General features: G+C 35.1%; 1 protein-coding gene across 2 annotated transcripts; it reads right to left on the bottom strand.

The window, feature by feature from the left end:
• Positions 1-9,754: 9,754 nt before the first annotated feature.
• LOC122289544 (homeobox-leucine zipper protein HDG5-like) lies at positions 9,755-16,492 on the bottom strand. Of its 2 annotated transcripts, none has more exons than XM_043096650.1 (12): positions 16,250-16,492; positions 15,565-15,752; positions 15,295-15,455; positions 15,019-15,136; positions 14,299-14,490; positions 13,296-13,781; positions 12,979-13,080; positions 12,582-12,794; positions 12,034-12,202; positions 11,671-11,939; positions 11,472-11,567; positions 9,755-11,072 (listed from the first exon to the last, which is right to left on the bottom strand). In XM_043096650.1, the coding sequence occupies exons 2-12, from the start codon at positions 15,697-15,699 to the stop codon at positions 10,581-10,583; spliced, it is 2,433 nt and encodes an 810-aa protein (XP_042952584.1). In that variant the 5' UTR covers positions 15,700-15,752; positions 16,250-16,492; the 3' UTR covers positions 9,755-10,580. The 2 variants fall into 2 exon arrangements, with proteins under 2 accessions (XP_042952584.1, XP_042952585.1); XM_043096651.1 differs by having other exon boundaries at positions 16,265-16,492.
• Positions 16,493-23,174: the final 6,682 nt, after the last annotated feature.

Genomic DNA, 23,174 nt, shown 5'->3' with positions numbered 1-23,174 from the left:
TTTGTAGTTAAAATATTTTTCTAAAATCATTATAATGTGCAGATTAATAGGTATACTTGTTAATCTTTTTTCTCCTTTTTTTCTTGGCAAGCACAAAGGCATTCATCCAAACTTGTGGAATTTAAATCCAAAGCTGATTATTCGAATATATAATCTCAGAAAATCCTAGTCATAAAGCTGATGATTCACAGCAAATTACCCGTCAGGATTAATCAAATTATTTTGGTATCTCTATCTTCTTGCGTAATCAGTGTATGTGTATGTGTGTGTCACGTTCTCTCTGGTTGATTCCATAAAGCATATTCTTATACATAAATAAACAATATTTGGCTTTCATCAAGCCACGGCATAAGCAAAAGAGTCATTAAGTATTCAATCATAGAGCCTTGCCATATACTAATACTTTCTTACCTACTTTTCTTTTCTTTCTTTTTTTGATGTCGCCTACTTTTCTTTTCAACATAACACATACTCTCTCTCTCTCTCTCTCTCTCTCTCTCTCTCTCTCTCTATATATATATATATATATATATCCAATAAGCAACGCACCAACAAGAGCACTAAAATATAGGGGAATCTCCTTCTCGATATTAGGTATCATTTAAATAAGATTTCAACGCCCTTTACATGGCTTAACAAATCTTTTATGGAGGGGAGGTACTTGACCTATTACCAACCAACAAGAATATATAAAAGTAAGGAATTTAAGAAAGAAGTAGGTGACCCAAAACAGATTGTAACAAGGGTTAGTGAAGTCTTATTCAGCTATTTGACATCTATGCGTCTCAGCCTCGGGGTGTCTGATGACATTAATAAAGGTTGCTTAATTAGATTGAGTTGCCTGCAGGTTCGTGTGTTGTAATGGCAATGGCGCAGATTGGGACTGCATGGGGCCTGTTGCTTGCAACAAGGATATCAGATCAGAAAGAAAAGAAAGATTTATATAGATATATGTTGAAAGTGAGAGTTTGGGTAACTTGAAGTAGACTTGATGAACTCACAAAAAAAGGAAAGCTTACTTCTTAGAGATGACATTTAATGGAGCTAGGCATATTTGGATTGGTTTGTTGTTAGAGAAACCCTAGCTTCAAGAAAGACGGATTAATCTAAGCTGTAAGTGAGGAATAATTATCAATATGGCCAGTCATATTGGGATATATATATACTTGTTTAAAAAATAATAATATGTTCAGTAAATTTATAAAAAATACTCTGAGCACCTAAAACAATTGAAAATATTCTTTTTAAAAACACCATTGTAAAGTTTTTGTCGAAAAGCTCCCATAGTTAATGCTAAATTTTTAAAAAACTGCAATGACTAATTTTAAAAACACAACCACTTAAACTGTATGTTTACCAAACAGTAAATAATTTTTTAATAGTAAAACTCTACAATTAAAACCCCTATACACTGCAACAAAATTATTTTTTAGCTAAGGATGAAATTTTCGTCTCAAAATATGGTCATTTCGTCTCTAGAAGGTTAAAGCTGATACCTATTGTATCATTTGGTCGAAAACAGATGTTAAGACCAAACGGAAGATTCCACAAACAAAGTACATTCTCATAAAAGGGTCAACAAAAATAGAACACAAAAATGAAAAAAATCCTTCTTGAAGATGACAAACAGAATCCTATGAATTTGATGTTTGGAATGTGGCTCAAAAGTCAGCTACTTGAATACTTATTTATTCATGCCCTCAACAGATTATATTCTTAATTAGCAGCATATGTACTACCGTGTCTTTACCCAGTCCATGTGCTGACATTGATGAATGAAACAGGAAGGAAAAACTGATCAACATTTCAAGACTTATCAAATTATTACTTTAGGATACAAAGATAAAAAACGCTAATGATGACCAATAATAATAATTAAAAAAAGGTAATGTATTTGAGAACTGCCACGATTATGCCATCCTAGTTATACTGCTCATTTTGTTTTATTGACATGACACTATGTGATTTATTAAATATATATATTCAAAATAGAATAGTTTCTAAAAATATAAAAATATGAAAATTAAAATCTAGATTCACTCAGCTCATTTTATGTTTGTATTTTAATTTTTTAATAAATCATGTGACATGATAGTGCCACATCTAAGTCATTAATGAGACAAAATTAATTAGGGCAGCATAGTAATATTTACTTTTTCTTTTAACAGAGACAGAGTCTCCTTAATGATATTTTCCGAGCGACCAAAAATATAAATGTAAAAACATTTTATGAGGCCTCATCTCCTCCGCAAATATCATTTTCAGAGTTGATCACATACCCAATTTTGTCAAGATCTCATTCACTAAAAACATACAAAGTTGAGAAAACCGGTGCAAAAGTATGACTACTTCCGCTTCTTCCAGATCAGACAAAAACAAAATTAGCCGACACGTTGAAAAGAAAGCAGCTTTCCCAATCTAGTCGTCTACTCTGACCAAAACGCACGCCTTTTACCGATTTACATAAGAGGAAACGGCCATGCTGTGGACGCGTGGAAAGAGTCTCTCGCGAGTTAATTAGATTCTGATTTTGTTCTTCTTTTCTTTTTTAATTTAGATTTTGTTAGATGTAGTCGTAAATATAATTGATATGCAATCGGTTGTACAGAATAAATAAATAAAAAATATAAAAATATTTTTGTTTTCATGACTGTACAGAATGAATTTTTTTATATAGATTTTATATTAATTTATTTTTTTTAAAACGACTGCATATCGACCGTATTTACCGACTGCACAAATCATTTCTCTTTTAATGTAGGTTTAAAGTTTTCTACCTCGTCCTCTTGTTTTCGGCGCATGGGTCAATGTTTTCTCCTTCTACTACTTTCACGTGTTCTCAATAGTCAATATGACAATATATACGTTTTGTTAATTTGATTACGTTAAGTATATATACGTTTACGAAATATATACGACTAATTCAAATATTATAAAGAGTAAAAATTTCTTAAATTTCTGACATTTTTATTAGATCCATCTATTATAAGTGTCACGACTCAAGTTTCATATTTTTTATTGGAATAAGCTCTTATACCATTTCTATCATCTTAATAAATGACTTAAACCACATGATCTATACTCTAAACAAACTAGTTAATGATATAATTTGAACCTTATTGAAATCTTATAAAGAGTAAAAATTTTTCATTTTCAAACAATGCAGAATTTCATACACTACTTACTCATATTTTTATTATTTGAGTACCATAAGAAGTTTTATATTTTACAATAATTATTTCTTTTTTAATAATTTCCTTATGAAACAAGTTTTGTTCATTTTTCCCTGTGAAAATGCTGAAAAAATTGTGAGAATATTGCATGAGCATGAGCACTATGAAACTGTTTGGAATGTTGGAAACATTATTTTTAAAAAATCATGCATATATAAAAACTAAGAATACTTGATATATACGTACAGTTAAGGTGTAGTGGTTTTATTCTAATATTCTTTCCAAGGAGCAAAGATAAAGTTTATCATGCTTGCTAGCCAGCTATATATAACGCTACTCGTCAACACGAATAATGAAAGTTGTTTGGTCAATGTTTTCATACTACTGCATGCAATCTCACCTATATATGATTCAGTGCCACAGTAAATGATCTGGAAAGCTACAAATCTTATATATATATATATATATAGCGACGTACGTAGGAGGTGGCTTTAATTTGATATGATGCAAATCTACCTTTTTCTTGTTATTTATTTCTTTATTTATTTGGTCATTATCATATTGCTGGCTCAGAATTAGAGGCTGATCGATTGGGTGTGGAATTGTCACTAAGCTTGCATTACCATTTGTCCCTTTGAATTGATCCGACCCTATAGCCAATTCCTTTTATTCTACTAATTAATTATATATTTCACCTATATATCATACATTTTGTTATTAAAATGCTAAAAACAGTCTAAGACATGCAAATTCTACACAGTTTTTTTGTTTTTTTTTTTTAAACGAGATTTATAATGAAAAAATTAAATTTTTCAAGTGCATTTTAGGTACTCATGTCTTACTATTGTTAAAGAAATGTACCGGACTTGTACAGCCTAAAATATACGTACCAGTCTTGTAATTATTATCACTCACTTAAAATATATATGATGCCTCGAGCACCTCAACGTGTCTTTTAGCCTTTTATGCCTCAAAACTAATCAATTGGCTTCTCGATGGCCTTTATCTTTTTGGTTTCTTTTTTTAGTATTTTAATGCCATTCTGATAGTTGTGTTATGTTGTTTTGTTTATTCATTTATGGTCATGAACCGATACCCATATATATGTGATATCATGTTTGGTCGTATACCCAAGTTTGCAAAGTCGATATATATGTGATATAACGCCGAAAAGAAATGATGAATCCAAGTCTTGAATCGATGACTTGGCTGCATGCATGCATGCATTCTGCACTTCTCATCTTTTTACATGATACTCAGTTTTTCTGTTGAAATGTTGTTGTTTTTTGCTTCCCCTTTTAACAACATCACGGACATGTCGTATCCAAACTTGCATAAAAGTAACCATATTTTGGGGAGGCATGTTCCTCCCTTATGCTTTCCTAATAATGTGCTTGGAAAAAACAGAAAAAAATCAGAAAAAACAAAACATATATATATATATATCTATATATATTTGCGTGTGGAATCAAAATTGCAATCACCTAGGATTTGAGAAGTCACGACTCACGAGTCTACACGAAGAGAGAGAGAGAGAGAGAGAGAGAGAGAGAGAGAGAGTTTTTTGACCAAGATGATTTCTAACACGTGAGTAAACTACTTGTTTTAACCTATCCGGGAAAAGATGAGATGTGAAAGATTTTCGGTCGTATACGTAAGAATATGAAAATGGAAAATAATTTATACTTTAAAGTTTACAAGTTTCCGCAACTCTTTAAAAAAAATAAATATAAAATTATATAAAATAAATATTAATTAACCGTAAATTTATTAATTTATTTTAAGGTTAGGTTTGGATAATAAGACTATCTAAGATATTTTATAAAAAAATAATAATAAAATAATAAATAATAGTAAAATATTCTTAAAATACTTTAGTACCCAAACCAGCGAAATTAAATCTAATACCATTCTATGAAATGAATTGAACCAGCTAGCACTACTTTATCAAACAAGAATAAGGTCATTTTCAATCAAGTGTGTTTATAGAAAAGTCTATTAAAAAAATGATATTTGCAACGGTAAATTATATAACCGCCGTGTAATCCTTTTGAACAAAGTGAATAAAACATGAGATTTACATAAAAAAATAAATTTTTTAATAATAAATCTCATTTTTTTTCAAAACAATTATGCGATGTTTATGCACTTTCTATATCTAAAATTAAAAAATTGTCAAATAGTAGCCATATTCATAAATCTATTGAATGTGTTATGATTGGGACTGAAATTTTCAACATGACAAAAGACGAAGTCCCAAGTCTTGGTCTGCGCCTAACCAAAAAAATCACCATCATATACTAGTCAGTGCCGAAGAAGAGTCAGCATTTTTTGGTCATTCTCAATTGAATCTTTCCTTTCACACTTGCCCATTTTATTGAATTTAGAACCAAATCTGGGTTCTAAAGTTAACCTTTTCCTATCATTTCGCATTTGAATTAAAAATAGAAGCAGAAAACTTTAAAAATTATTAAATACATGCATATGACAGCACTCTCTTTACCGAGTCATACTTTCAAGTTTTCAACAATTAATTTCCCAACACTTTCGAAGAAACATGCATGGGCTGCATACAGAATTGACTTGTAGAGGAATTAGGCCCAAAAGTACTTTGGAATTATCCTGTTGTGCCCATTGACATATAGTTTAAAAGTATACTAATAATCCTTAGCATATCAATAATTAAAACGTCGATAATTAAATTTTTTATAAATTTTTCTTTCGAGTAATATTATATATAGTCATTGATGTAATTGACACAACTAATTATATTAGTAAAATGTATAAAAAAACACGTCTAAGTGATTACACATAAAATTTTTATTTTCTTAAATACACTTAAAATTTCTCATTATAGAATGTGTATGTTCTGCACACTCATTTTGAAAAGGTAGGAATTATTATAAAAAAATAATTTTCTTTAAGTTATTTTAAAATTTTTCTTTTTAAAAAAAATAAAAAATAAAAAATAAAATATGCAAAACTTAGACAACCTAAAACTTTATATTACATTATTGGAATAAAGTTAATAGTCATATTAATTGTTTTGTGGCCGTATGGCACGTTATGATCAAGAGAGCTAATGATTGCTTTCAGATGTTTTTTTTATAAAAAGTTGGTAAACATTTGACCAAAAGCCCATTTAATTATGTAATCCCAAGAATAAAGTTTAAACAAACGGTGAAACAAATAGACTTATGTGACATTTTCACCCGTAATGTGATTAGCTAATGGATAGGCTGTGGTTAAGCCATCCATTTCAGTTGTAGTTGATTCGTAACTTTGGGTAAGTTCCAAAAACCATTAGGGGAGCTATTCGTATGGATCAAGCTAGTTTACAAATTATACGACATCGATAACAGGTTTTTTTAATTGCAAGTTGAAGCATGTTTTTGCTGTTACTTTGTTTTGATTGCAGGTTTTTTTGCTATTACTTTGGTCTACTATTACTGTGTATTAGGGTTATTGTTTTCTTGTAATTATGTTATTGCATTCTATTTTGATACCTGACTTTGAATTTTGGGAGTATCGGCTATTCGTATGCTGTAATCATAATCTTCTTCCGCTATAAGTAATGAGTTTTTTAATAAAATTTGAGTCCGTTGTCTTTTTTTTTAATCAAAAAACTTTGGGTAAGGTCCCGACAATATTTGGACGATGAAAATATATGATTAAAATTATGATAATTGTTTTTGTCCCGAAACATAGATCAAAGGGTTGGGATTTTTTTTTTCTTGGGATAAATCATGATGGTCAGATTGTTCCTTATCAAACAGAGAGATCAGCTATCACTGATTTAAAATAGTGTCGATGCATTTGGTAGTCCAGCCCACGAATATCAGTAGTTGGGTCGTGATCTCGACCTCCTCCAAGCCCATACTTTTATTGGTTTCGATCGGGTTGTGTTTCTTAATGTTGTTACGAGTCTATTTTGATTGATGTAAAGAGATTTTATAAAATTTAATTCTATAAAATATTTCTCTTTCTTAATTATGTTTCTTAATATATTTCCCAATGCTGGCCTAAGCTCAGTCTGGAATAGACATGACACAATCTTGACTATTAGATTTACATAAAAAGTACTACTTGATAATCGACTGCACACTAAGGCTTGGTTTGGTTTGATAGATGAGGAGAGATATATAATTTTTATAACTTTTTAAAATTTTCACATAAAATATAATAAATAATTTAAAATTTTCAAATTCAAGATAAAAATAATATTAAAAATTTATATTCTAACAATATTTTAATTCCAATTTTAACTTTTATCTTATCTCATATAATGTGTAATCAAATAAGGCATAAAAGAACAACATTTATTGGTAGTTAGATATTTACAACGAAAATAATCATTTACTACGAGAATTAAGAAAAATTCTATTTGCAGTTTTGAGTGGGGGACTGTGTGTGTAGTCTCATTGATAAATGAGGGTAAAAAGAAAAAAAAAATATCATTTTCAAAAGACTATTATTGTTATTTTAAATTTTTTTTAAAATATAATTGCATGAGTTTGCATGAGCAGTCCCTAGATGGGGACTATATGTAGACTAACTTAAAAATTAATAAGTCATTTAATGAGAAATTCTATTTGCAGTCCTTATTTAGAGACTGCATGTGCAGACCCTTTATTAAATGAGAAAAAAATATCATTTTAAGATGTATATCTTAGTAATTTTAAAAATTTTAAAGATAAAATTGCCTATGACTGTATTTCAGTCTCCAAATGGGGACTGTACAAAGCATTGCTCTCCTTTAATACCTCAACTACATACCCACAAGATGGGATCATGACTAGCTACCTCACATTTTTAATTTAAGTGATATTACAAATAGTTGCAGAGTGCATAAGTGTAGTGCAATTGTTTTAAAAAAGAGTGAAGTCAACTATTAAAAAATTTTTTTTTTTTTAATGTGAGTTCCGCATTTACTCACTTTTTTTAAAGAGATTGTTTGCTTGCTTGCTTGCGCACTTCATGACTACAAATATAATTCTCTTTTATTTTTTTTTTGGTTGATCAACAATAATGTTTCTTTTGGTACGAAATTGTTAGCATGCAGCTAGGGCTGAACAACCAGGTACCGGACCGGGTATCCGGGTATACCCGGCCCGGATATAGCCGGGTTATGACTCGGGCTGGAACCCGGATTGATCCGGATTTTTATAACCCGGAAATCCGGGTTCCGGCCTCTACCCGGACTCTCTCACCACCATCGGACTCTCTCACCCCTCTCCTCATTCTCACTCTTTCGCACCACACCCATAAACCCAACCACCATGACCACCTCCTCCGCTTCCTCATGGCCCATCTTAAACCGCCGTTCAATCGCTAGGCAAAACCTAAAAATGTCTGGCTAATATCAGAGAATTTTTCTGGTGCAGTACATAATGAGTTGTACTTGCTACTTGGATTTGCCGATTTCGATCCACTGAAACCCTAACCTTCTACTCACCTGACCTCTCGGTTTCTGTTCGGTCCTGAGAGGCTTATCTCCAAGACTCCATCTCGCTCTCCAATGGCGAAGACACCCAAAATCAAAAAGCGAAGGCTTGTAAAAAAATTCAAGAAAGACGATCTACAACAAGAAGTCGATACCACTTCCACCTCCAACAAAAAACCCAAAACCGGAAAGCCCCGGAAACCCCAACCCCGGCCACCACCACCACAACAACAATCCCTAAACACTGATTCCGGATCCGATTCCGACTCCGACTCCCTTCCCAACCTCCCGAAGCTCTTCTCCAAAGGCCAGCTTATCGACCTCATCTCCAGCACCGCCCTTCAGCTCCCCTCACTCTCTTGCCTCGTTAAATGATGCTGCGGTTGCCTTTGAATGTATGAAAAATATGATTGACGGGAGGCCTAATGTGGATGACGGCGACAACTGGATGAGGCTAGGGTTTCGGGAAAATTCGTTGAGAGAGAGAGAGAGAGAGAGAGAGAGAGAGAGAGAGAGAGAGAAGAGAGAGAGAGAGAGAGAGAGAGAGAGAGAGAGAGAGAGAGAGAGAGAGAGAGAGAGAGAGAGAGAGAGAGAGAGAGAGAGAGAATCGGATGCTGTATAACCCAATGCCAAAACAACGTCTTTTTGGCACTGGGTTTGAGTTTTAAAAAAACCCGAGTATCGGATTTAAAACCTAGGTACCGGGTTTTAAATCCGGTACCTGGCCCGGGTGCACCTGGGTTTTAGAAACCGGGTACCGGCCTGGGTGTTTTCCAAGCCGGTGCCTGTAACGTAACCGGAACCAGGAAAAAAATCCGGCCCGGTTGCCCAGCCTTACATGCAGCTAGCAAGTAATGAGTCATGCAAATACTCACGCTTCTATTTGATAATTAACATAGATTAATACTATATATAGTCATTGAGTGTGCATAAAGTGTCATGTAGTCGTTTTAAAAAAAAAGTAGGGTTCACTATTAAAAAATTAATTAATTTTTTCATATAAATCTCGTATTTATTCACTTTTTTAAGATAATTGCATGACACTTACGCACTTACGACTTTAACTATCATTTCTCATTAACATTTACGTACACTACTAATCATACAAAGCTTAGCCATACATGTAACGAACCATGCAAAAGGAACAAACCATGAAATTAAGCATTTGCACCCATAACAGAGTTACACAACATTATACCTAGAGTAGTCATGATCGTGAACATCAATTTAAATCAAAACACCCACAATTCAAAATAGCATTGAATGCACCAAAAGACCAAGAAAAAAGAAAAGGGAAAACGAGCTACCTAGGTTAGGCCGACAGACAAGCAGAAGTCAATACCCGAACCACCACCCTTGACTAGTGATGAGCTCCATCTTCATTGTTTTCGATTATAAGATAGGTTTTTATAAAGCCTTGCCAAAAAACAAAGGGTCATATATATATATATATATATGTCTGGTGCGCTCTTGACTCCCCCTCTGGCCTCTTCTGATCTCACCCACACACACATGCATGATATTTACTTCCACTACTACTACGTACCATCATGATCATCATTAATGCTAGCTACAAACATGTTTCCCAGAACCAACCCGACCCCATGATCTCCACCTTCACCCCCCACCTAACAAAATAACAGCTACCAGTATCATTGGTTACAGTCTCCCTTATTTACCTTTCACCCATGATCTTAATTATTAACTTGGCACCCCTAGCTCCGCATCGCTTTCCAACTAAATTACCTAGAATTATTCCCACTCTTCCCAGTTCCCAATAGGAAAAGGATAGATGGTAGTTAGAGCTAGCCCAGGCCTGTACGTGCATGCCGCTCCTACACAAAAAACTAACCCTAGATCAGTCCCTAGTGGACCAAAATGTCTTTGGTTTTGCCTGCTAGATAGTTTCTCTGGGAAAAGTGGGAGGAAATTCTCGGTAAATTTATACACCTCCTAAGCTATTGCTAATTGGGTGTTGCGCTTGCGGTTTCAGTACAAGAGCCTAAGGCACTAGTACTGTTATCAGGCCAGCTGGTCGTACCGGTGGTACTACTGCTACTGAGAGCAGCAGTGATCTGATGCACCGTGTTACACAAGTGATTGTTGATGGCCGACACGCTGGAGAGGTTGAGCTTTGCGGATGGAACTGTGCTTGCGAGAACTTGGACTACGATTGTGAGTAGACAGCCTGAAGAAGAACTAGGCGCATTACCCCCTGGATCTTCGGTTGATGGGATTTGGTTGCCATCGCCGGAAATGTTAGTGGTGTCCGTGGATCCAACCGGAACTATGACAAATCCTATTGGTAAAAGGGGAATGCAGGAGGGGTCCTCGCCGCTCATTGCGTGTTGGATGGAGTCCACGTCAATGGTGGTGTACACAACAAGGCTACCGGACGGATCGGTGCAGCTCTCTTGCAGCATTAGCTCAACGTGCTGGGATGAGTTGCTGGCTACCTGCATATGCATGCAAATAAAGAAAGGAATCTTCTTCATTTTTAAAGCAGGAAGGTGGAGAAAAATAGTGTAAAAATGTGACAAATATTCGTATATTATGTATAAAAAACCAAAATGAGTTGAAAAAATGCGCCATGTTAATCTGTAAGGACCATGTGCAACGAAACTGAGCTTTTGACGCCATATATTGGGGTCGGATAGTAGTAGATCAGCAGTAAAAAAGGTTATCTTCCCCGCACAGAAATTTGGAACAATTAAGGGATGTGGAATTGAGCCTCGATCCAAATTGCTTGCAGTATGAATTAAGTTAGAAATATGAAAAAGATTTTCTATCGAGTTTTTTAGGCAACGCTTCACCACTCGAAAGCCACAGTAATCATAGCTCAAAAAAGTTCTTACGTTGATGCGAAGAAGAGAAATGCAATTTCCCTGATGAGACCCGTTCGCAATGTGAGCCACCTCATGTAACGAATTCCCATTGGAGAGAACATCAAGCTGTAACTCATTCAAATAAGCCAGTTTGAATATTAATATTGGGATACATAAAGGAGTAGATTAAATAGAGTAGTAAATTGAAAGAGTTGCAATTAGACTGAACCTGAGATCTACGGCGTTCATCTCTCAAGAGATCAAAGACAAGCTCATGAGGGTGTGGAAGCCAAGTAGAGGAAACAGCACAGAGTACGAGCCCGTTAGGTTGTCCAGGCTCTGTGATTTTCCTTGTAGAAATTCTAACAGTGTCATCAGGGTAATCTGATAGAGCCGTCCATATCAGCCCACTAGAAGTGCTGGTGTTGATGCAGAATGTTCTTATCATTCTTTGAGCCAGTTTCATCAAGTTCTTTCGTGCCTCTGGAGAGGGTATCACTGTATATATATGCAACATGATCAAGGTTAAAATAGATAATCATGAAATATCTGGTTAAAACATCACTTGTCTCAAAATAAAAAAGTTAAGAACCTCCAAGGTCCGATATATTTCGAGCCATGAGGCTTGCGACTCTTTCACATTGTCTCTGCAAGACAGATAACCAGCGGTGTGCTCCAAATGCAATCCCACTATAGACAAACTCACAAAATAGTTGATGAACAGGTTTCTCCTCTATCACTGAGTGCTCAACCCATGTAACCTATGTATATATATATATACAAGGAAGCCTTTCAATATAACGAAGGAAATTTCCCACATTGAAAACCAATCACAAGATCACGAAGTTAGACATAATGTATTGTCTCAGTTTTTAATATGATTGCTCTTGGTAGGTTCCAGCGAAATAGTAATTTTACATATAATCAAGAAATGTGTAAATATCGAATAATCACATTGAAAAAAAGTGAGATTTATTATTAAAAAAATCATCTTTTTTATGTGTCTTATGTTTTATTCACTTGTTTCAAAATAATTATACGACGATTGTATAATTCACAGTTATAAATATCGTTATCTAATTATTTGGAACTTGTACAAATTATTAAAAATTAAATCAAATAATGGTGGCAGTAACACACCCTGGAGTAGCCATTTGGCATATCCTGAATAAGACAGCCAGAGGGCCGTCTCATGTAGACGGGAAAGGAGGGCTGAAGTTTGTCATGAAAGCTATCAATTGGAAAATCAACAATTGCCCATGTCCCTTCCTCAGCATTCTGTTGGCAGTAACGAAGGAAATGAGCCTCACGAGTGGGTACCAGAGGAGAAAGAACTTGCAATTCCGCATACATCTGCATGCCCAAACATTCACGTAGCAAACATATAAACGAGCAATCTATAACAGAAAAACAAAGCGATGGCTAAGGGAATTTATATTCCTACATACACTCAAACCATCTCAAACCATGATCAAGTGTATGTAAGAACAAATTAATGGTAGAAAAAGATTTAAAGGTATAGCATTAGCTAGCATACCAGTTGAAGAGAACCACTTGCGTGCCCAGAATCACCTGATGAAATAACTTGAACAGTTTTTGCTCTTGAAACGATTGAAGGGAACAATTCTACCCACTTGTTCTGAAACATGAAGGTAAAAATTCAAACTTGTGCCCAATTATGAGCTGACTGATAAAAGTAAGCCTAATCATGAATTAGAAGGCTACTAAATAAGAGCCCATATTGTATGTGCAGTATTATGTATATAATAGCCTAGAAATAGATGAAAAAGATATATTATATGTATATGCTACTTCAGAAATCATGGATCCTCTGGTTATGAACAAACTCCTTACAGAATCAAGGAAGGCATCGACCAAGGTGATGCTATTCATTATAACCACGGCACTATCGCGGGTGGCTTCCGTCCTGAACTCATTCGAGTGCTGCTTGAGGTTCAACGACCGCGGAAACATCCTCGCATGCTCCTCAAGATTGAGGACTTCTCTTCCATTTTCATTGTCACGAATCCAAAGAGGCTCAGTTCCTTGGCACATCTTCACTAGTTCATCCATGGATGAAACGGCAAGCTCCAATGCAATTGGCTTCTCCTCTTCCAATAATAGACCAGCAGCGCCTTCTGGGTAGTGGGAAGTTTCTGGAGGCATTAACATAGGCACTGGAATCATTTGATCTGTGCATGAAGCCATAGGGTCTGAGAAATGCCTTGAAAACATATTCATATCCAAATCCAATGAAGGGGCCATAAGCATAGCAGCTGACTGCATTGCTCCGATTGGCCGACCAGCATATTGCGAAGCGAGACAACAAGCACGTTCAAGCTGTAAAACGTTATTTCCAACATTTCATGTAATCGCGCCGAAGGAAATTAATTATTATGCTCCAACTTGAAACTTGCATTAGATAACATGCACAAATTATAAAAGTTGCACAGAAAAGGTTAGAGAACTCTCACAGCATGTGATCCAAGAATGAGTGCTACGTAACTCAGATTGAAGCTCATTTACTAAAAGTAATAAAAAAATACTATACACCATACTAATATCTCATTTTCATCCTATTAAATATGATATGTCACATTTATCATCGTTTAATAATCATTTATTGCATATTTCTTTATTATCTAATGATAATAATCGAGTTACATTTTACTTAATTGGATGAAAATAGAATGAGAGTATATTATATAACATTACTATTTTATTATTAAACTTTTAACTTTCATTTAAAATTATCTACTTTCGTCTCATTATCCAAACCACCTCTTAATTACTTGGTCTTAATTTGTATACGGGGATTATTAATCTTTCATAGTTCCCAAATTATCTTCAACCATACCTCTTCTCTGAGCCGAGCATTCTCAAGGCGAAGTTGGTGTTCGTCGAAGCCCATCTCCCCTCCCAGCATTCCCGGACCTCCACAATTAGGGCAGACAACATTGCTTAGCGCCCTTTGTAGCCGGAAATTCTCCTGTCTTAGAGACTCATTCTCCGCTTTAAGTATCCCATTATCCGCCCGGTCTTGTTGTGCCTATAAAATAAGTTCCCAAGTAATAACAAAAATTTAAATAAGCCCAGCAGACAACACCATTCTTGCACACAAATATTCGAAATCGGCCTTCCATCGATCTTATAATGAACACACATCGAATCTGGCATGAAAACTTTTGAGCCCACCCCCCCCCCCCCCCCCCCCCCAAAAAAAAACTCTCTCACCAACACCATGTAAACCTAAATGGGGTATATAGCATTTATTCTCGATTGGTCTTTGACTCTTTGGGAAGCACATGCACCGGTAGGGTTTAATTGCGCACATTAATGAAATACAGGCTGTGCACAAAACTATAAGCAAAAAGTGTATCCCGAAGTAAATGAGATTCTTCTTCTAGGCCGTTTCAAATGTTTGATGTGGAAAATGAAACGCGCTTCCTTGGGAAAGGTGCTAGATAGTCTAAGCGTGGGGCTTAACTGATCATTTCATAAAGGGTTGGCACATGTTAGGGGGTTGCCATTGAAAATGAAAGCTTTTAATGGATCCCTGAAGTGCAAATTTGAGTACCTTCATCTGGGTTCGCCGGTTTTGGAACCAGAACTTGACCTGGCGTGGTTTGAGGCCAAGGTCTTGGCTGAGTTTCTGCCTCTGCTTGTCATCTGGGTGTGGACATTCCTTAAACAAACTGTATAGTAGAAGAAACAAACATTTATTACAGAAAATTGTATAGAGAGAGGTTTTGTGAGAAATATCTTGCGAATATGATAGAAAACTAGAAGGGGGGAGAGAGAGGGGAGGGGGGGGGGGGGGGGGGGGGGGGGGGGGGGGGGGGGGGGGGAGTACGATTCCATTTCTTGGATCTGTCGAGCAGTGTGCCTATGGTAACGTTTCTTCTTGGGAGGCTGTTCACTCTCTTGCTCGTTCCCCGACTTTTCTTCAACTTGTTCGCTCCCAGACCCACTCTCCATCTCGTCCTTTCCTCTCAGCAGCCCGTTTTCTTCTTTCTGCAGGAAATGTGCACGAAAGTCGGTATTTATATCCCTATTGCACTTTGCACTTGTATATCTTGGAGGAAAGAGGACATGAAAAGAAGATATACAGTAGAAAACTTACAGTAATCATGGGAGGGAAAGGCTGGAAAGGCATGAAGTTGAAACTAGGGTTTTGGGCCGGCGCTGACGAAAAGAGGGTTTCTGGTGAAACTACGTCACCTCGTAGCGTTGACATTACTTGGCAGTCTCCATACATGGTTTATTCTCTTCCCAAATGAAAGTAGCAGAATTTGCTCCGTTGAACCTGACCTGTTTAATTTTATCTCACGAAAAAACACACAAGATATTCAAAATCAGAATTTAGATGGGAATTACACCACAAATTTGGGAAAAATATTACAGTCATGAGAGCAAAATAAGCTCAGATTCAGAATGTGAAATACTAGCTAGATCAACGGGCATGCCGCATAACCCCACGATATAGCAGGAACCGCCAAAACTTTGTGAAATCTCAAAATTTACAAGAATGGAAAAAGGAATGAAGACGTAAGAAAGATAATGCTCGAAATTTGCGGAACACAAGATGAAAAGAGAAGCGTTCCTAAAACCAATAATATTTACATCTAGGTCAAAAAAAAGTACAGGCATAAAAAACCAAATTCAGGTTTATTTGGTTTTCTAAAACAGCCATGGAGGAACTAAAAACAGTGCAGGAGAGTTCATCGGAATTTAAGACAATCAAAGAAGAAGAAGAAGAAAAAGAAAAAAAAAAAGAAAAAGAAGAGTGAGACATGGAGAAACTATACCACGACCACACCCACCAGTGTCTGTGTTTTTTGGAAAAAAGGACAAACTTCAGAAGAACGAATGTGATGAAGAAAGAAAATCTCCCTCAACTTGCTTTGCACCTTGAAACCTAGCTTACTGCACAACCCCCAAATACGCGCATACACACATTCTCACTCAGTCACTCGCAGATTATTTTTCTTTCTCTATACAATTTCTAGACACACGCCATCTCTGTTCCATAAATCGGCAATATAATGAATTACTGTGGCGTGGTAAATGCGGATCGACAGAAACCGACCAAATGCCCACTTACTCAGTCGAGCTGTTTCTTCTTCTACACGTGGCTGTTTCTCTGTGGAAATCCAAGCGTTTCTCTCAGCCATACCCAAAGTCAAAGCACCTCTCCCTCTTCACCACTCCACGAGTACATAAACATCCGTGAGAATGCACGCGAGGTTTTACTCGTCCGTGTGGTGCACATGCTACGTTTTCGAGTGAAGATGGTGCTGCTGTACGTTAGTAGTTTAGGGGTTTTTACCGAGACGGTAACTTAAAGTCACCGGGAGAGGGGTTTAGGGTTAGGTTACTTTTGACTCGAAAGAGACAAGCCGTGGGGAGAGAGAGGAAGAGAGTGATCAGAGCGTTGAAGGGCAAAAATCTAGAAAAAACGTCATGACAATGTCAAAGGATCGTGACCGTTCTTTTGCGAGCTAGCCATGGGTCCCGGCAGAAAATCTACAACTTTGTCTCCCTCTGATCTGGCAGATCGAGTTGCATGCATGGTTTTTCATTGGGGGTCTAATGATCTTGTACTACCAGTGTACGTACGCTAATTTGTTCATGAAATTATTTTATATGAAAATTATATACAATATACTATCATCACATTGTTATATCGGCCACTAAATAAAATATGACATATTTATTATTATTAAATAATTATTTATTAGATATTTTTTATTATTTAATAATGATGAATGTGTCACATCTTACCTAGTGAGATGATAGTATAATGTATCATTACTCTTAAGCTGTGAGATATTTAATCATATCATGTGAAAGCCAAACTATAGTGATTAGTGAGCATGACTTGTGATTAAGATACGAGTCCTACTATTTTAAGGCCCCTGAATCTTTCAAATCAAATTTTATCATTTAATTAATATGGATGTTCATGTACTCTGTACACCAGCTTGAAAATAGAATATTAAGAAAATTAAAAAAAAAAATGAAGTTTTCTCTTTTCCCTTCTAATGCGTGAGGAATACATGTATAGGTAATTCTTTTCCTTGTTTTGACATAGATGAAACTTGAAATAATTGCCGTTTTTTGAAGATCAAGATAATATATAGTTCGGTGTTTTCCTTTTTGGCTCACCAAAATTTTCTTTTTCATTTTACTCAAGTACATGAGGTGAAGATCAAATTAATAGTTAATTTCTGAGCCATGAAGATCAATTTCTTTTCAAAGACTTGAGATTTGGCGAGAAACTTAAACAGGAAAGTCTGAAATAAAGATTCTTTTCTCTTTATTTTCTCTTGATCGGTTTCCTTTAAATGTGGTGCTTACTTTAGTTGTATTTTAGTTGGGAGCTGGCTACGGTAGAGCACTAGATATCATGTATTTTGAGCAGTAGATCATTATATGCATGTATCCTATATATTAAAAAAGATCAATCGATGAGTTTATTATATATTCATCTCAATCCATCCCATCCATCTGTATATGATCATTTGTAATATGGCAGAACATATTAACTAGTACTTTCTTCAATATTGAATGCATGTAAGCTAAAGTGAATGTATAAAGTACTGCGCGCAAGTACATGACCCTTCTTAATTTGTAAGCAGGTTGCTAATTAAGCGTCTCAATGAAAGAACACCTCCTTCTGGGAGACTTAAAGATGGCTTACGTGCCACATCCTTTCTAATATATTATATATATTTATTTTAATAGTTTTATATTTATATTAAAAACTTTGGGCAATTAAAATAAAGATATTATTCATTTAAAAATCAATAGTTACATTCCTTGATAGAAGGAATCAACACTTAGAAAAACAATGGATAAGAGTTTTGGTTTATCCATATATAAATGTTTTTGATTCTTCATCAGTCACATTTATTAACGTAAATAATGATAGACTGAAAACTCCTACCTAATACTCTCTATATAGAAATCTGTGAGGGTCTTTCAATTCAGAAACAATCGTTCCTACAAATATTATTAAACATATTTCTAATGGCTAATTCTCGCACATGGGTGACTAATTTAATTGCGAAAGATCATGCATATATTAATGATCTAGGGCACCACCCGCCATGAACAATCCTCTCATGTTATGATCTGTTTGTGCACTTACATTTGTTCCCTTGAGAGTTGGTTACTCATGCCAAGGGCGATTTACACCATCCAATTGACTCATAAATTTTAAACTTGAATGAGTTGCATTTGATAATAGCTGGTACGTCGAACAAAATGAAGTTGTCTTCTTCCTATATCTGAAATATTGATTACACAAAACCATATATGATCCAAAAGTTATCTTATTAATTTGATTGTATTTGAAATAAGAAAGGGAGATTTTGAGAAACAACACCATCCTTGATCGCATAAACCATCACTTGAATACACATTCTCATTCGATGTTGCTTACATCTCCAATTCTCCATCGTTATTAGGTCCAACACTACAACATTTTGTGGCTTTTTCCACAGAGGAGAGTGGTCGGAAAAAGCTAAGATTAAGTGGCAAACAAATTTTTCTCACCAAAATTTTTCATGGGACGTTGGTGGCATATAATAAGTGGCGAATACTATTTTGCCACCAATTTTTTTTTTTTTCATGGAAAAAGGTACATTTTTTGCATGAATCCAATTTGTGGTAAAAACTAGTTTGGTTCGTGGCAAAAATTGTTTGGATTTAAGCCCTTATGGTCCTTTAAATTTATTTACCCACTAATATTTTTAGTCGGAAATAATACAATTCTCACGATAATATTCATGAAAAAAATGGTGGCATTAAGTTTTTTGTGATGTATCTTTTTGTGCCAAAAACATGTTTGTAATATATTTCGTGGTGCCAAAAATAACACAATGATTTTTTGTTGTCCAACTCCATCTTTTCCCACCATCTTGTATGATTGCTAATGTTCATTTTTTACGAAAGTCTACAATTTGGTGGCAAATACATATTAGCTACCAAGCATATAGTGATAAAAAGTATATGCCACGAGTTACATTCATGGAAAATGCTTAGATATTTTAGAAAAAAAAAATATACAAAAAATAAAAAAAACAGATAAGAAGAAGAAAAAAGAGAGATTTAGCCAAAAATAATCATAACAAATAGTCTAATATAGGCTTAAATAAATGTATTCCAACATTAGAGATCAAAATTGACACGTACAATAATTTAAAAAGAAAATATTATAAAAATTTACATTTGTTTTTACAAACTTATCCATTCCCAATACATTCAAATTTTAGAAACCAATACCAAATCATGTCATACAAACTCAGCTTGACCTACAAACAACTAAAGTTCAGCATTTATCAATCAAAAAGAAACTAGCAAAAAATGAAGGGGAAAGCAAATGCATAGAGAAAACAAATGCTACTTCTTCAAAGTGAAAAAGAAGGGGAACAGAACCCAAATTAGTGTTACAGAGCAGTGTTACAGAGCAGAACCCACTTCTTCAAAGTAGTGTTAAAAAACAGAACAGAACCCAAATTGCCTAAACCAAAACAGAGCAGAATTTTATTCTACCTTATCAAGCAGTAGGTTGAACTAATTTCTCTTGTTTATAATAAAAGTAAAACAAGCTTTTCAAAATTACAAACAATAAATAAAAACAGATAAATGGTGACTTATGATGAGCTTCTATATCTGTAATTTAATTTGACAAATGGATTGAGAATAGGCAAGAATACAAAAAGATACTGAAGTGAGCATTTAAAAAAAAAACTTCCAGTGGACAACCCTGAATCAAGAGCTACTTTGGAAGAAACATCAATGCCTAGCTGTTCAAACTCAACTTCTAACTTATATCCTGCTCTAGTACATGAATATTGGAACTTCTAAATTAATATAACATGCTCAACTAAGCTACTGCATCAATGATATTTTCTAAGGGTGCATGATAAGTTGCTTCAGGAGAGTAAATAAATAGGATTGATCTTGCTTTATAAAAATCACCAAGCTAGTCATCATTGATCCCATAAACATAAGTACTACAATAAGATGCTAACCTTGAGATGCCCTCTTTCATGGAAAACCCATTTGCTAAGTTCAGTAAAAATGCTTGAAGTGTACATGAACCTGCAATTTTCAAGACAAATTATGCTGCTAAATAAAACAGCTGCCAGTATTCTTTTTAATATTGAAAAAAAAAAAAAAAACTAAGTTGCCAGCCTAGTACCAACATGACAGTTAGAACCTACTAGTTTGAACAAAATCGTTGGTTGCTTACTTAGACTATTAATCTTGAAGAAAAGTGTTAAAAAAAATAAATTCTCATATCCACTAGTTTAACACATAGTCATAAAGGTTAAACATAATCAAAACTATTAATCAAACTCAATATTAAAAATAGAAGATCTTCTCAATATTAAAAAGAGTAGAAATAAGTATAAATATTCAAAGAGCCTACATTTGGATCAAATACATATACAAAGTCTGAAATTAGTTGAGATAAACTACTCCATGTGAAATCTAAAGCACACCTACTTGAAAGAAAGTTGTAATACCTGCAGATGACTTTTCACATGAAAAATGGTCAATCCATATGAGCCCATCAAATTCAGTATTGCCTTGGGGTTGCCCCTATTGTCATGGCTTAAAGAAATCATTAGAATAATGTAATTTTTAACCGATTAACATCAAGAAGGCGTAAATATATCAAGAAACCCACATCAAGTTCTACCAACTTTAAGTTCTACAAAAAAAAAATTAAGCAATAAATATAAACTAAGCAATAAACTAAATTAAGCAATAAATATAAACTAAGCAAAAATTAAGCAATAAACTAAGCCTTTAGAATCGGAGGTGGCGGGTGGGGCTTCATGGGTGGCGGATCGGGGCTGGAGAAGGGTGGTTTGGGTTGCTAAAGGGCCGGTAATGAAATGGTGAGAAGATGGTGGCCAATGGTGGTGCGACGGCGGCGTGGGGAGGATTTTGGGCGGCGGCTTGCAGCCGTTCGTGGAGGAGTTTGGCGGCGCGAGAGGGGCTGAAAATAGAGGGGTGAGGTCTCCAGCTGATTGGGAAGAGAATGGGAGCAACGGCGAGAGAAATGGGCGGCGCACGGCAGCGCAACAACCCACACCCCGAATGAGTTTCGCACGGCCATCGGGGAGGAGAGAGAGAGCGTGGGGAAGGGAGGTTGGGGTGGGGGAGGTCACCGGTGTGTGGGGGAGCTGGTGGGCTGGGCGGTGTCGCCGGACGGAGGCCGACGGCGTGGCTGGGTGGAGGACGGCAGATCGGGGGGCTGGGTCGCGCAGTGCTGGAGGAGAAATAAGGAGAAAAAGAAGAAGAAAGAAGAAAGAAGAAAGAAAAAGGAAAAAGGAAAAAAAGAAAAGGAGGGAAAAAAATTGAAGGGAAAAAAATAAGGTATAGAATTTTTAATCTGGGTTTTAAAATAGATCTAACGGGTATGATTTTAGAATGATAAAAAAAATAATATAATTTAAATGCAGTGATTTAGTAAAATAAAATAATAAAATTTATCAACTAGAAAATAATAATTAATAACAATAAAGCACATCAAAATAATTTTTACAACTAAAAAAGTCAAAAAATAAATTCAGTGAGAAATTCGATAAATTTAAAACAAAATAATTAATATTTTAAATATCTGAAATAAATTTCTAAAAAAATTAAAGAAAGATAATCGACGTCAAGTGTGAGTGTGGGTATACAATAGGCTAATGTATAATATTCTTCTATTTAAAAATATGTAGAGATTTTTGTGGGGAGTAATATTTGTGGGAATTACTTATTTAGTAGCGGGAAAAAACAATAAGCCACGATGATGAAGGTGATAATCAAATAGTTTTTTGCGACGACTTTAATCTGTGGTAAAACGTCAATTTAACTCGTCACAATAATTATTTTTCCACTAAAGGTCTATATGTTGCCCATATTTATTATCCAGGAAACAAGTTAATCACAAAAACTACAGACGTGGTAGAGAAAAATCTTTTGCCATCAAACATTATTCACTAAGACAATTTCATGAAAAAATGCGTATGTTTATTCTCTCCAATCAATTTAGTGGCAAAATGCCACTTTTTTCCACGACGGATATCCGCAGAAAAAGAATTCGTGGCAAAAGCCACAAAATGTTGTAGTGTGCAAGTTTAGCTCTCTCTCTCTCTCTCTCTCTCTCTCTCTCTCTCTCTCTCTCTCTCTCTCTCTCTCTCTCTCTCTCTCTCTCTCTCTCTCTCTCTCTCTCTGTGGTCTCCAATTAATCTTAAGCTTATTAATTACCAAAATCAAAGAGAAGAGCTAGCTCGATCGTATCGAAACAGAGAAGACTTTCCATACTTTTCCAGCAACGGCTAAGACCATGATTTCCTCTCCAACGGCTATATCGGACCATACTAGCAGATGTTCCTAAATATAATTTATACTCAAGTTGATTATTTCCTTGTACAGAGTAGTCCTCCAACGACTTTGTGATTTCTTACCATATAAACAAATTGTAATTAACGTGTATATATATATATATACAAGGAGAAGGATATATATATCAACACTCCCACAGTGTTACAGACATTCTTACATACACCCAATGTTTATTTTTTTCATGATATCATAATAGAAGTCATGAATTTAAATCATCATGACTTTACACTCTATTCTATTTACTTGAATATTATACGTGTTGGGTCATCCACTAAGGGTGAATCTGGCCCATATATATGTAAAGGGGAGTGTTAATAT

The sequence above is a fragment of the Carya illinoinensis genome, chromosome 12 (assembly GCF_018687715.1).
Source record: "Carya illinoinensis cultivar Pawnee chromosome 12, C.illinoinensisPawnee_v1, whole genome shotgun sequence".
Classification (NCBI taxonomy): domain Eukaryota; kingdom Viridiplantae; phylum Streptophyta; class Magnoliopsida; order Fagales; family Juglandaceae; genus Carya; species Carya illinoinensis.
Note: the sequence above shows the minus strand (reverse complement) of the source record. Positions and strands in the feature narration are given on the sequence as shown.

What these genes read in the sequence shown, in the direction of transcription:
- LOC122289544 (XM_043096650.1), bottom strand. Translation starts at nt 15,699, where the DNA reads ATGTATGGAGACTGCCAAGTAATGTCAACGCTACGAGGTGACGTAGTT. An exon ending in ATGCTCGGCTCAGAGAAGAG is followed by an intron (nt 13,782 to 14,298) that starts GTATGGTTGAAG and finishes AACGTTTTACAG; the next exon opens with CTTGAACGTGCTTGTTGTCT. An exon ending in TTTCTCTTCTTCGCATCAAC is followed by an intron (nt 11,073 to 11,471) that starts GTAAGAACTTTT and finishes ATGCATATGCAG; the next exon opens with GTAGCCAGCAACTCATCCCA.